The 13967-nt window shown below is 34.1% G+C and overlaps 1 protein-coding gene across 3 annotated transcripts; it reads right to left on the bottom strand.

Moving 5' to 3' along the window:
• Positions 1-3623: 3623 nt before the first annotated feature.
• Positions 3624-9774, bottom strand: LOC126779537 (dihydrolipoyllysine-residue succinyltransferase component of 2-oxoglutarate dehydrogenase complex, mitochondrial-like). Of its 3 annotated transcripts, none has more exons than XM_050503606.1 (2): positions 9637-9774; positions 3624-5298 (listed from the first exon to the last, which is right to left on the bottom strand). In XM_050503606.1, the coding sequence occupies exon 2, from the start codon at positions 5273-5275 to the stop codon at positions 3878-3880; it is 1398 nt and encodes a 465-aa protein (XP_050359563.1). In that variant the 5' UTR covers positions 5276-5298; positions 9637-9774; the 3' UTR covers positions 3624-3877. The 3 variants fall into 3 exon arrangements, with proteins under 3 accessions (XP_050359563.1, XP_050359562.1, XP_050359561.1); XM_050503605.1 differs by having other exon boundaries at positions 9632-9760; XM_050503604.1 differs by having other exon boundaries at positions 9472-9750.
• Between the last annotated feature and the right edge of the window lie 4193 nt (positions 9775-13967).

Raw genomic sequence — 13967 nt, forward strand, 5'->3', positions numbered from 1 at the left:
ACCTCTGCCTGTAATATCTGAATACACCTCTGCCTTTTTTTAAATAATATGCTAAAACAACGGGGTTTTTTATTTCAGAGTACCAAGTATCGCTGCTAACTAATAATTTAAATATTATATATCATTCAAATGTACATTAAAATGGCAAATTTAGAACGATTCATTGTTAATGAACGATTACCTGGTGGTGGCTTTGTACCACCCACTCGGTGGTACCCATCCAGACGGGCATCAGATAATCTGCCGCTAAGTAGCAATACTCAGTATCGTTGCGTTCCGTTGAAAGGTGAGTAAGCCAATGTACCTAACTAGCGATGTAAGAAACGGTTATTATTTCTTACATCGCCAGTCTATGGGCGGTGGTGACCACTTACCATCAGGTGTCCTATTTGTCCGTCCGTCTATAACGTAAAAAAAAGATTTTCGTCACAAACTGAATTTCACACGTTATAAATAATAATTTTTAGTGGAATAAATTTAGACCAGTACATGTATCGAGTGTTCATAAATAAATAATTAGCATCAGAATCCACGTATATTTTATATATTAATAGAATATTAAACGACATAAAGGAAGTATTTATATATAAAATTATCATTACTAACGGTTTAATTGATATCGATACATACAATATGACCGATAATCTCAAAAATTACTAAAATGTTAAGTCTCTTGTGAACGAGTGAACGCAGTAGAAATCGACTTATACTTACGAGAATGTAACTTCGTACGCGCGATTTAATTGCATGCTAACGCCATCTATTATTCGTTATCATGACTATTGTGGAATTATTAGTTAGAATATTTTTTTATCTTATTTAAAAAAAATAACTAAAAACAAATTAAGAGAGATTTTAAATTTCGATGTTTTTTATGAAACAGCAAAATTACATTCAATAAAAAAATATTAATTGCTATTTTGAAGTGTTCTACCGCCATCTATTGTGAATATGTTACAAATATATGTTTACATTGCTATCAACTAGATGGCGTAGGGTAGGTTTATTGCACGCAGTGCAAATTCAACTATTACATCATAACATTTTATCGGATTTTTTAATCTTTTTATAGTTATATGTTGTAAATATAGATGTATGAACTGTTGGTAGCTTTTACATTTATTTCATTTGAATAAATATTAGTTTCTATGTGCAAGCAGATACTTATTTGTAAGTAATCAATTCCTAACAGCACCCTTTCTTATTATTATTTTTTTTACCTAGTCGTGATTTTTAAAATTGAAATGCTTGTTCTTCTGGACTAAAATAATTTTAAACTAATATGACGAATAAAAAAAAATGGAACTTGAATGATAATAAAAGTATTATTTAAATGATAATAAGCGTAAATTTAGTATAAAAACTGTCTGAACGCGATAAATTCAAAAAATACCACCAATAGACGGAATGATTTATGAAGGCTTAGGTTAGGTTAGTGGGATTAGTTTACTCATTAATATTTTGTGTACAGTAACAGCCTGTAAATGTCCCACTGCTGGGCTAAGGCCTCCATTCAATTAAGTGAAATTAGACACGTGCAGGTTTCCTCACGATGTTTTCCTTCACCGTCAAGCACGAGATTAATTATAATCACAAACCAAGCACATGAAAATTGAGTGGTGCTTAACCAGGTTTGAACCCACGATCATCGGTTAAGATTCACGCGCTCTTACCACTGGGCCATCTAAATTGGCTGAAATATGACGATAATTGTAAATATATCCTGAAAAATCATGCCGTCTTAGAACTTTACAGATGTGTACCGCGTAAACCATTAGAGTTATATGTATTACTACATAATCATTCTATGTATATTCTATCCGTCCGAAGCTACTCCTTCTCTACCTTCCTTCTCTACTACTCCTTCTCCTGATACAATATGGCCTAAATAAAGCAATTCTTTTTGAAGAAAATTACATTTCACCGGATTTAATTTCAAGTTAACTTTACGTAATCTTTCAAATATGTCTATTAAATTTTTATTTTATTTTTTATTTTTTTTATAGAATAGGAAGGTGGACGAGCGTATGGGCCACCTGATGGTAAGTGGTCACCAAACGCCCTTAGACATTGGCATTGTAAGAAATGTCAACCATCGCTTATAGCCAATGCGCCACCAACCTTGGGAACTAAGATTTTATGTCCCTTGTGCCTGTAATTACTGGCTCACTCAAACCGGAACACAAGAATATCAAGTATTGCTGTTTTACGGTAGAATATCTGATGAGTGGGTGGTACCTACCCAGACGAGCTTGCACAAAGCCCTACCACCAGTAATATTATGCTCTGCCAGGTTTCGGCCTAAAACTATCAGATCACCTTGGTAACATAAACGTTTTTCGTAATAAAGACCAGCCATAGCCATAGTCATCATCCGCGAAAATGAACTAGGGCTTGTCTTAAGCCCCATCGGCACTGTTTTGGTTTATAAAGCTTTCCTCGTTGTTCACCTTAGATTGGCACATGATGATGATTGTCTTTGAATATAATAATATTCGTAACTTCACGACTTTTACACAGATTAACACAGGACTAAACGTAAACATGATTAACTTGATCTCCGCTCAAGTGGCAGGGTCACCGTATAAGGATGGGACTTATTAGTTATATTAGGTTATTTAGTCCATTACACGTTATTATAAGCGTGCACCCAAGCATAAATATCTACTACATCACAGTGCAAGCCTATCTGAGCATCACCCATTTATCACTTACAGTAACAGCCTGTTAATGTCCCACTGCTGGGCTAAGGCCTCCTCTCCCTTTTTGAGGAGAAGATTTTAGAGCTTATTCCACCACGCTGCTCCAATGCGGGTTGGTAGAATACACATGTGACATAATTTCAATGAAATTAGACACATGCAGGTTTCCTCACGATGTTTTCCTTCACCGTCAAGCACGAGATGAATTTTAATCACAAATTAAGCACATGAAAATTCAGTGGTGCTTACCCGGGTTTGAACCCACGATCATCGGTTAAGATTCACGCGTTCTAACCACTAGGCCATCTGGGCTTCTTTATTTATCACTTATTCACTAGCAAACCACATACTTAGCATTGTTGTTCCGGTTTCAATAGTGAGAAAGCCAAAATTATGTACAGACAAGGGATATAACATCTTCAATCATAAGGTTGGTTGCGCATTTATTTTGCAAAAGGTTTCTTTTTCTTATATTTCTTACAGTGCCTAATGTCTATGGGTAATGGTTACTTAGTATAAGGTGGTTTATTTACCATTCCATGATTGTATACATCACATACATATATATATATTATAATTTATAACAAATAAGCCTCCCAAATATTCTCGTGATTGCTTTGTAAGCTGTAATAGTTTAGGAACTATAAGTAAATATGTTCGGAAACAAAACTATTGAAACGACTGTATTTATTATATAAATGCTATGTTTTTGCTGAACTGTATCTTTATCGTATGAGATAAATTCATAAGTTAAAATACTATAATAGTAAGAATTTTTCTTTTACACTACTTTCTGTTTGGCAAATGTATTTCATCATACAGCCTAATAATTTGAAATTGAATTAAAATTATGGAATAAATGTGAAAATTGCACAACAGATTATTTTTAAAGGTTAATAAAACAACGAAACAATCGTAAGATATGTTTGAAAATTATTATTTATTACTTATAAATCGATAAATAATACAATACGAACAGATGGACGTATCAAATAAATACAAAGAAACACCAGACGTGACAAGCATTGATTGCATCGATGCTACTAAGAGTATATTGTACATAAAATCCTTCCCCAAGTCGGCCAACGATTCCGAAAGCAGTGTTGCCAGGCTTAAATTAATTGTATCTAAGGTTACAATTTTTAATTTGTCCGACTTAAGGGCACATTTGTTCTTTACAAACCAGCAATAATGGCGGCCGGGTCTTCTACTCCTTCCTTGATCTTCCTCAGGAACATTACGGCTTCACGTCCATCGATTAATCTGTGGTCGTATGTCAGCGCTATGTACATCATTGGCCTGATCACCACTTGGCCGTTCAACGCGATCGGCCTCTCGAATATACCGTGCATACCCAGGATACCAGATTGAGGGGGATTTACAATGGGGGTACCCATTAACGAGCCGAAAACACCTCCGTTACTTATCGTGAAGGTACCGCCGTCCATCTCCTCGATGGTCAGCTTTCCTTTCTTCGCTTTATCAGCTAATTCCGCGATCGTGAGTTCGATGTCTGCGTACGTCATGTTCTGCACGTTCCTCACGACCGGCACGACCAGACCCTTCGGTGTCGCGACTGCTACTGAAATGTCTACGTAATCGCGATACACTATTTCATTTCCATCGATGACGGCGTTGACGACGGGCTGGTCCATGAGAGCGTTGGCGGCAGCCTTCACGAATGGCGACATCAGGCCCAGTTTGACACCGAATTTCTTGGTGAACGCGTCCAGGTACTTCTTTCTGAACGCCATGATGTTAGACATGTCGATTTCGTTGAACGTTGTCAGCAGAGCGTTCGTGTTTTGAGCATCTTTTAGACGCTCAGCGATACGTTGCCGCATGCGGTTCATTTTGACGCGCTGTTCGCTGCGGGTGCCGACGATTTCTTTGCTGTAGTCCGCTGGTGGTACTTTCACGGAGGCGGTTTCGATTGCTTGCGCGTGGCGGATAGCTGCGACGGGGATTGAAGAGATTGGCGCAGCTGGTGGGGGTGTTGTCGGTTTTGGAGGTGCTTGTGGCGGTGGGGGTGGAGCGGCTGCTGGTGGAGGTGGTGGCGGAGGCGCCGCAGCTGCCGGTGGTGGTGGCGGGGGAGGAGCTTCTGCTTTAGGTGGCTCAGGAGCTGGCGCAGCGGCCGCTTTCTTAGGAGCTGCCCCAGTGATTTCCAGCCTGAACAATTTCTGACCAGCCTTGACGGTCTCGCCGTCTTTTACGTAGAACTCCTTGATGATACCGTTGTCTGGTGCCATGACGGGTATCGCCGTTTTGTCGGTCTCAATTTCGAGGACCACTTCATCAGCGGCCACGGCGTCGCCTACTTTCTTATCGAGTTTGACGTCACCTTCGGAGACGGAGTCAGGAAAACTCGGGGTAAGGACATCTTGTTCAGCGAAGAGTGGGTTCGTGAAGTGAATGGAGGCGACCTGATTGTGAGCGGCCAGGATCCTGGGTTTGAGAATGCGGGTCCCCTGCACTGTACCGCATATCTTGGGCACCTCTGACGACCGGAAACGGACCCCCTGGCCCTGTCTCCGGTATATAGTCTGCAGATGCTTCGAGCAGCGTCGCAACATTTTTAATTGATCACTTTTTTACCCTGGAAATGAGAAATTTAATATTTTAATTATAAATATTCCTTAATACACAACAAAATTAGTCTCTATAATTTTTGACGGTAGGACTTTTTTCAGAACGAATTAACACTAACATAAATTATTTTTAAGATGTAAGCGAGTTGATGATATTCATTAATAAAAAATATACATATAATATTTGTAGTATTAAAACCATAATAAATTTAAAAATATATAATTATTTATCTGCTGACGGTACACTACTACAAATGCAAAAACGTCACCTAGCTGATCAACCTGTACATGCATTGGTGCTGTTCCTAGAAGTAATATTTAATATACTTATATATTACATAATTATTATGTACACTTTAAAAATGATAATAATTTAACTTTGTTATCTAAACACAAATCGTCAAGATTGTTTATGACGTCAGAACTACGGTTTGATTTCGTGATCATGAACTCAGGCTATATTTTCAAATATTATCCTAATCATATTAATATATGTAATATCTTAAGTAGATTATCAGATATATTTATAACTAACGGAACCGGTGTTATGAAAATTAACTTTTTGTTAATAAGTAGCAAGAGTAGCCTGTGAATGTCCCACAGCTGAGCTAAGGTCTCCTCTCCTTTTTTGAGAAGATATGGAGCTTATTCCGCCACGCTGCTCCAATACGGGTTGGTGGAATACACATGTGGTATTCAGTGAAATTAGACACGCTGTCAAGCATGAGATGAATTATAAACGCAAATTCAGCACATGAAAATTCAGTGTTTGCCCGGGTTTGAACCCACGGTCATGGGCTATCTCGTTTTAGTTGACTTAAAAAGCTGAGATGACGCGTGAATCTTATCTGATGACCTCGTAATTGGCATCAGCCCATAAACTCCATACCTTCCCAATCGGAACACAATAAAGCGATTTGGGAGTAGAATATTTGATAAGAGGGTGCTGCCTACCCAGGTCTTTTACATAGCCTATAAACACAGAAGTAGAGTAGGATCTAAACAGTTCTTAAGCATATAAGTTTCTAAATTATTAAAAAAATAAATTTGACTTGAATGGTGGTAAGCTACTTATTATTGTACCCCATCGAAATATTTACGTTTAAACGATTTAAGTAAATAGTTAATTCATCTATATAACCCATAGATAGAATGGATTCGTGCGAAGTAAATATTCCTGTCTCAGACCAGACTATACTGAGCAATAAACGAAATGCATGGAGCAAATAAGTGCAGCCAAAAAAACTTTAGTTTTCCTAACTGTAGTTTTAAACTAAAGTTTTTTTGTTGTTGTGTTACAAATTTAAATGTTTTATTTTTTATTGGCTGTCAAATGGTGATCTACCAGTTTTGTTCAGTCATTCTACTTTTGACTAACAAGACTAACTTTTGCGAATACACATGTGTGCGCAAGAACAATTGCATTTCCATTCTCACATTTTCCACCGCCGAGCAAGAGATGAATAATAAATACGAATTAAGCATATAAAAATTCAGGATCGCCTAAGTTTGAACCCGCAATCTTCAGTTAAGATTCAAGCTAACCACTGCACCAACACAGCTCCTAGATCACACATTTAACAAATTTAAATCATACACAGTTTTACTCACATTGATTTCCTCTACCAATAGAACAACATGAATCAAAAGAAAATTAAAAAACGATTGCCTGGGTTCTAACTCAATACTCTACACTTAGGTCTAACCACTGAGCCGCAGAGGCACATCATTAACAATGTTCACGTTGGTTATCCAAAACTGTAATTTCATTGGACCGTAATACTTATCTGTGATACGATGATGTTGCCAAAATGTTTGATTTAATATATCATTTATCTTATAATTTTTTTTTTTTCATATTAAAATTGAAATTGAAAGTCACTCCGTATCCACATACACACTACAAGTCCATTAGTATGCAAAATTAAACTTAACTTGTATGATTTTATCATGAGTTGTTTGCAAAAGATTGTGTTATCAACGAATTATACATGACAAGCTAATTTTATAATCATAAATATTGATCAGCGTATGTGATCTGGCGCTACCACACTGCCCATATAACATGTTATAAAACATTATTATTTTTTTTTTACTCATTACACTATAAATCTATCAGTAAAGTACAGTAACAGCCTCCGAATGTCCCTTTTCCTCCTCTACTTTTTTTTTAGGAGAAGATTTTTATCTTATTCCACCTCACAGCTCCAATGCGGGTTGGTGGAATACCCATGTGGCAGAATTGCAGTGAAATTTGACACATGCAGGTTTCCTCACTATGTTTTCCTTCACCGTCAAGCATGAGATGAATTATAAACACAGATTAATCACATGAAAATTCAGTAGTGCTTGCCCGGGTTTGAACCCATGATCATTGGTTAGGATACACGCGTTCTAACCACTGGGCCATCTTGACTTTTTATAATATGTCTATGTGGTACCTTAATTATAGGAAACCACAGCATTCATTATATAACTAACTATTATTATAATTAATAAATTTATTAACCATTAACTGACACAATAACATTACATTACATTAACTTATGTTAGATTTTGTTAAGATTTGTATGATGTTCCAAGATTCCGATTAATAATAATGACTTTATAAGTTTTATTTGTCATATGTTTATTCAAATGGCTTTTTTATCTTATACATGACTTTTATATATTGAAATGACGATTTAATGAAAAAAAACTATAAAATATTTTGTTATGTTTGTTTCTATACATATATCACATAGATTAGTATATTATCTTTGTAATTATCAATATAATGAAGTAAACCACACATTAATTGGGGTAATTAACTAATGCAATTATTAATAATAATACAATTATTTATGTGTCAGTGTTATCAAATAGTTTTCTAACACTTAAAAATGTAAATATTCTAAATAATTCATGAAACTGCATATAAAATGTATACATAAATATAAAACAAGTTTTTTTTTTTATTTAAAGTGACAATTGCCTTTCGATATTCCGAGAACAATATTTTTTTTTTGCAGTGGGGGTTTGCTGAGGCATAATCGAAATTTTATTAATTTGGTTATTATAAATTTTGTAACAAATAACTTGCTAGTGGCCCAAACTGGTGAGACCACTAATGATAGCCAGGATGGGTTTTAAATTGCAAGACAAACTAATAAGCAAGATTAAATAAGTTTGTGGTAAATCAAAATTAGACTCGACTGTAATAAAATACTGATAACATAATCTTTTCTCTTAATTGGCATTTGCATAATTTAATTTTTCAGTCTGTTGTTAGTAAGTGTTCACTTATTTGCAATTTATTTTAAAAAGAGTTACGATTGAGATTTATTGCCAGATTTTCTCAGTATACTATTTTTCTATACAGCATTTCTCAGTAGACATACATTCTGAACCAGTGAAAAAATATATAACTTGTATAACTAAATATATAACTTAATTTCAATCGAAAAGAAAATGTCATTATTAAATCAAAATCTAATCTATTGGTTGGATTAATTACATTGAGATTTGTGGATTACTAATTGTGTACACAAGTTTTATTTCTTTTCATCTTTCTGTCTTCCCTGCTTCTTTTATTATGACATAAATAAAAGAAGTAATGGATAAAGATTAAAAAATATATGTATTATGTCAAATTATTAATTTTGTGAGTTAATAATTTTGTGTTACAGAGTAGTTTCTACTCTGTAACACAAAATACATATTATATAAGTAATATTCAGATATTATTATTATTCAAATAAATCTTTCAAGTACAGATGATAATAAATGGAACAAACTTTCAAGTGATAATTAAATAGTAATTGAGTGAAAACTGTTGATTCTAATTAAAATAGTTTTAGATTGTTGTGAAAAAAACTATAAACTATATTTAGGAAACTTTAATGTCTATCTAGTATGAAACTGGAATCGTTTTTTTTTTATTATCATTTTATTGCTGGCTGAATATTTTTTTTTAAATAGAACATGGCATAGCTTTGACATTCTTGACAAAAACTTTAGACACGAATTTTAATGTTTAAATATTAATGAAACGAAAAAAGTAATCAACACAGATTAACAAAAAATAAACATTATATATGATTAGTTAAGATGAAATGGGGGTCCGTGAAACATATGTGGGTGAAGTTTCAAGGTTAGTTGATGGAAGTTTAGTGTTAATGAAAGATGTAGTAAAGTCTTACCTTACTTCAGGTAAATAATCTCTTAGCACTGACCGATAAGTTATTTTCAGACAAAATGTTATGTAAGCTCAGGGTCTCATGACACGGGCACTATTTAATCGATTTTATGGTTATCGAAAGCATAGCCATTTAGGCTCGCACGTGTATAAAAGATATATACTTCACTTTGTTCGAGATGCAGCTTTCTCGTTAATAATGTCGGGGACCCGAGGTCTACATTAATTTCGATATGGCTTTTCGTCGCCTTCAAATCGAGTTGGTAGCGGCTGTCATGTGGCCAAATTTTTGCGTTTCGTTTTAGGTAGAAAAATGAATTTTGTTAATTTAGTTTTATAATGTTTTAATTAATTCTATTAAAACGATAATGTATTTACAATGCAATAAATAGTTATTTTAAAATGAATTGTCTTATTCCCACTTGTATATATAGTGCTAATATAATCTGTTATTAAGTTTTGACAAAGCACAGATAAAATAAAATAATTTTTTTATCGAGCAATTCATTATTTTGCTATATATTCAGTACAATTCATACAAATTGTTTAAAGATAAAACAGATAATAGCGCTTTTACAATAGTTATTTATTTTAAAGCTTGTACAATATTGCTACTAACCAATAGATGGCGCTACTAATCATTACATGACCTTTTTATTTAGTTATTAAAAGCTAAATAGACGAACAAATGTGCCACCTGCACTAAGCGGCCCCATCGACATTAGCGTTCCAAAATTACTAATATTCAACCATATAACCTAAAATGCCTGCCTGAATACATCTGCGCCGAATGTCTAGTGCCACGAGCCGAGATTGCCCGGCGGTTAGCACACCTGATTTTTTTTTAAAGAATGATAACAATGCTCGCTTTTATGGAACTACTAATATTCTTATTTACACCTTCAATTAAGTGTACAACTCGTGTAGCGAGTGAGATCGACAATAGCACAAGAGGTCAGAATCGAACCTGCTTTTAAATCGCCAGGAGGTCCGGAAACCATTACGCTATTGCCGCTATAAGATCTTTTAACCGAAAATTTTATTAGTTCATAATGTAAACCTTGGCTAGTAAAGTTCAATTTTCATGTGGATGTGTTAATTTGTTCCTTTGCGTAATTATATTATAATGAAAATTAAATATGTTCACTTAACAACGCACACCTTTACAAGATCATAAATAAATATATTCGAATTATATTCGAATAATGAATTCTTCTGCTTTTAAATAGTAAATTGTCTAATTATCTTTAAATCAAAAACGACTTAAAAATTCACCCTGAGTATGACTCCTTTGAGAACGCATCTCGGCTCAGGACTAAGGCCTCCTCTCTGTTGAAGAGCAGATATAATGCAAGTTGGGTTGATAAATAATATGTGACAGGCTTTCATACATACTTGCAGGTTTTCTCAGGATATTTTCCACCACCGAGCATGAGATGGATAATTATAAACACAAATACATACAAATAGATGAAGTTAATATTATGTGAAAATACAAAATAGTTTTTTTTTTAAGTTCTTATATTCGCAACCGTCCAAAAAAACTAGAAGCCAAACAAATTTACTGGTGATAGAGCTGTGTGCAAGCTCGTCTGGGTAGGTACTACCCACTCATCAGATATTCTACCGCAAAACAGCAATACTTGGTATTGTTGTGTTCCGGTTTGAAGGATGAGTGAGCCAGTGTAATTACAGGCACAAGGGACATAACATCTTAGTTCCCAAGGTTGGTGGTGCATTGGCGATGCAAGCGATGGTTAACATTTCTTACAATGCCAATGTATATTGGCGTTGGTGAACACTTATCATCAGGTGGCCCATATGCTCGTCCACCTTCCTATTCTATAAAAAAAAAACATAAAAAAAAAACTTTTTAAATTCTAGCTCAACTAACATTAAATTTGTAAATAGAATGTTTTATTATCGTTTATTCTATCTCTCATAGATTCACACCTCTTAGCCGGTAAACCTGTCAAGCGCACGGAGATGCACAAATGATGACGTCACGGGGAAGACGTCAGGGCTGTAACATGAAAAATATTTTTTTTTTTGTTGATACTATTGTTTAGGATATTAATAAAACAAAAAAGTGACATACAATGAGATGACACTATAGCATATACAATAAATACATTAGTAACTTTCCACTATTATTGTATATAATAAGCAAGCCTACGGTTTGAAACTTAGCCTACCACATAGCTATCCTGGTTTGGTGTATATAGAATCAAATGTTTTTCTTAACCAAGATCTAGACCGTAGATAAAATTGCCATTACCATAAATAAATTAAAATGAATTAATATTAAAAAAATTATAAGTTTTTAACCAACATCTAGAAGCTATTAAAAATATTAATAAAAAAAAACATTCAGTATTTTTGAAAAAATATTGAAAACTTATTGATTAAAATAATAATTACAATAATAATATCGAAATAATCGATTATTATTTTAATGTAGCAACCCTAGTAAGTGGTGATTTTTTTTTCGGTGATTTGGCAGACTGTCTGCACTCGTGGTGTGCTGTAAGTCATGAGAGATTCAATTTTTAAAAAAACCAAATTTTATCTTAATATTATATACAATTATTCTGTACTTGTAATATGTCCCTGAATTCCTAAACGGCTCGACCGACTTTGTTGATTTTTTGTGCGTGTTCGAGTCGGTCCGTGGATGGTTTAGATTGGACCCGGTAGTTGGCATTGCGATCGGTTTAGATAACTATCTAATTTCAATTTACAAAAAAAAAAAAAATTTACCGGCACAAACTTGGGACGGGCTCAAAAGAAGAAATTGGGATGAAGCTTAAACCTTAAGGATCCCTTCTTCTAAGACGCGTGCGAATATTTGATAATATCGTGAGATGGACTGAAAAGAGGAGTACTGCGATAAAAGAGAATTGAACGCCCGGAGAAGTTTCACATCAGTAATGTAATGACAGTTTTAAAATATCTCCCGCCAGCCGCTCATTGCTTGCGGCGCACGTATCGCTTGCAGTGACGTATAATATAGATTCCCGCCATAAGTGGCTAACGTATCATAAATTCTCAGGCCTATTGACGTTTATGCCGCCATTTTATATTTTTGACGGAACTTTTCTTCGATATTTGGAATCTTTTCTCATACATAGCTTAATCAATTTTTTAGTGGATGATTTAATAAATAATAAAACAGAAATAATATTTTCGGTATGGTTTTTGGCTTTCGGAATCGATTCGGAATTCAAAATCTTGTTAGTCTAAAAATTTAAATTTTTTTGAAGTATGGAAAAACTACGCTTATAATTTTACATAAGTACGTTTGAAGTGTTCGCACCATTAACAGTACATGAAACGAAACGCTTGCTTAGCGTGGTACCACCGGAAATACATTTCTGATATAGTTCAGCAAACAACCCAAATATTGTACCAAGTGTGTATTATTTTTATTTATATTTTACTGTAAATGAACTATTTTTTATTTCTTGATAATTAAATTCAGTCTCTTATTTTTTATAAAATTATTAAAACACCGTGTTAACAATATCAGTCATAAATTATAAGTTTTTTTTAATATTGGCTGTTTGGTGGATTTATAATTAGGGCAAAGATTTGAAACAAAAGGTTTAAAATGTATTTCAATAACATAAAATAAATAACTTACAAGTCTAAATATTTAAACAAAATAATTATTTAGCAATAGAAAAGTTCACTTATTATTTAACGTATTCTACATATAACTTATGAATTATTGTGTACTTATAAATAGTCTAATACATGTACTCATATACCGTTACTAAAATTGAATTGGAAAATTAAATTAAATAAAAAAAGGTTTTTAAATACGAAGCTGATTTGATTAGCTTGGAGAAGATTTTGCGTTTGTAGTAGTGCATCGACATATATATATATATATATATATATATATATATATATACACTTCTCCGTTTCTCCACAGGTATGGCATTTAATTATTCCTTAGCTATTGTAATTAAAGGTTTCATATTAATTGTAATTTTTTGTGACGTAATCTTTCACACGGCCGATGGAGCCGACACGTTTTAGAGCGGAGACCACGCTTAGGCAAACGTAGTGTAGGACCCCTTGTGGCAAGGTGAACCGACGATTTAAAAAAGGTGGCTGGTACTGGATGGATGCGTGCTGCCCTAGGGATGCTTGACGTCCTATAGGGGAGTCTTTCGTCCAGCAGTGGACGGTAAAAGACTAAAAAAATTCTTTCACACTATTATATAATGAACTGATTAGTAAGAAAAAAGTAATAAACAAAATGACACTCCTAAAACTACTTATGCGAGTAACACGTGGTATCTAGCGGACACTGGTTAATACCGGTTTTAGTCAGTGTGTATTACGTGGTATTTACACTAATACATGCGCAAAAACGTCTCCAAACTTATTTATCTGTACACTATAAATACTCTATGAACTGAACTGTCAGTTCTAGACTTGAAGTTCTATTCGAAATTTAAATTATCAAAGAGTTCAGTTCGTATTTCTATG

The sequence above is a fragment of the Nymphalis io genome, chromosome 29 (assembly GCF_905147045.1).
Source record: "Nymphalis io chromosome 29, ilAglIoxx1.1, whole genome shotgun sequence".
NCBI classification, from domain to species: domain Eukaryota; kingdom Metazoa; phylum Arthropoda; class Insecta; order Lepidoptera; family Nymphalidae; genus Nymphalis; species Nymphalis io.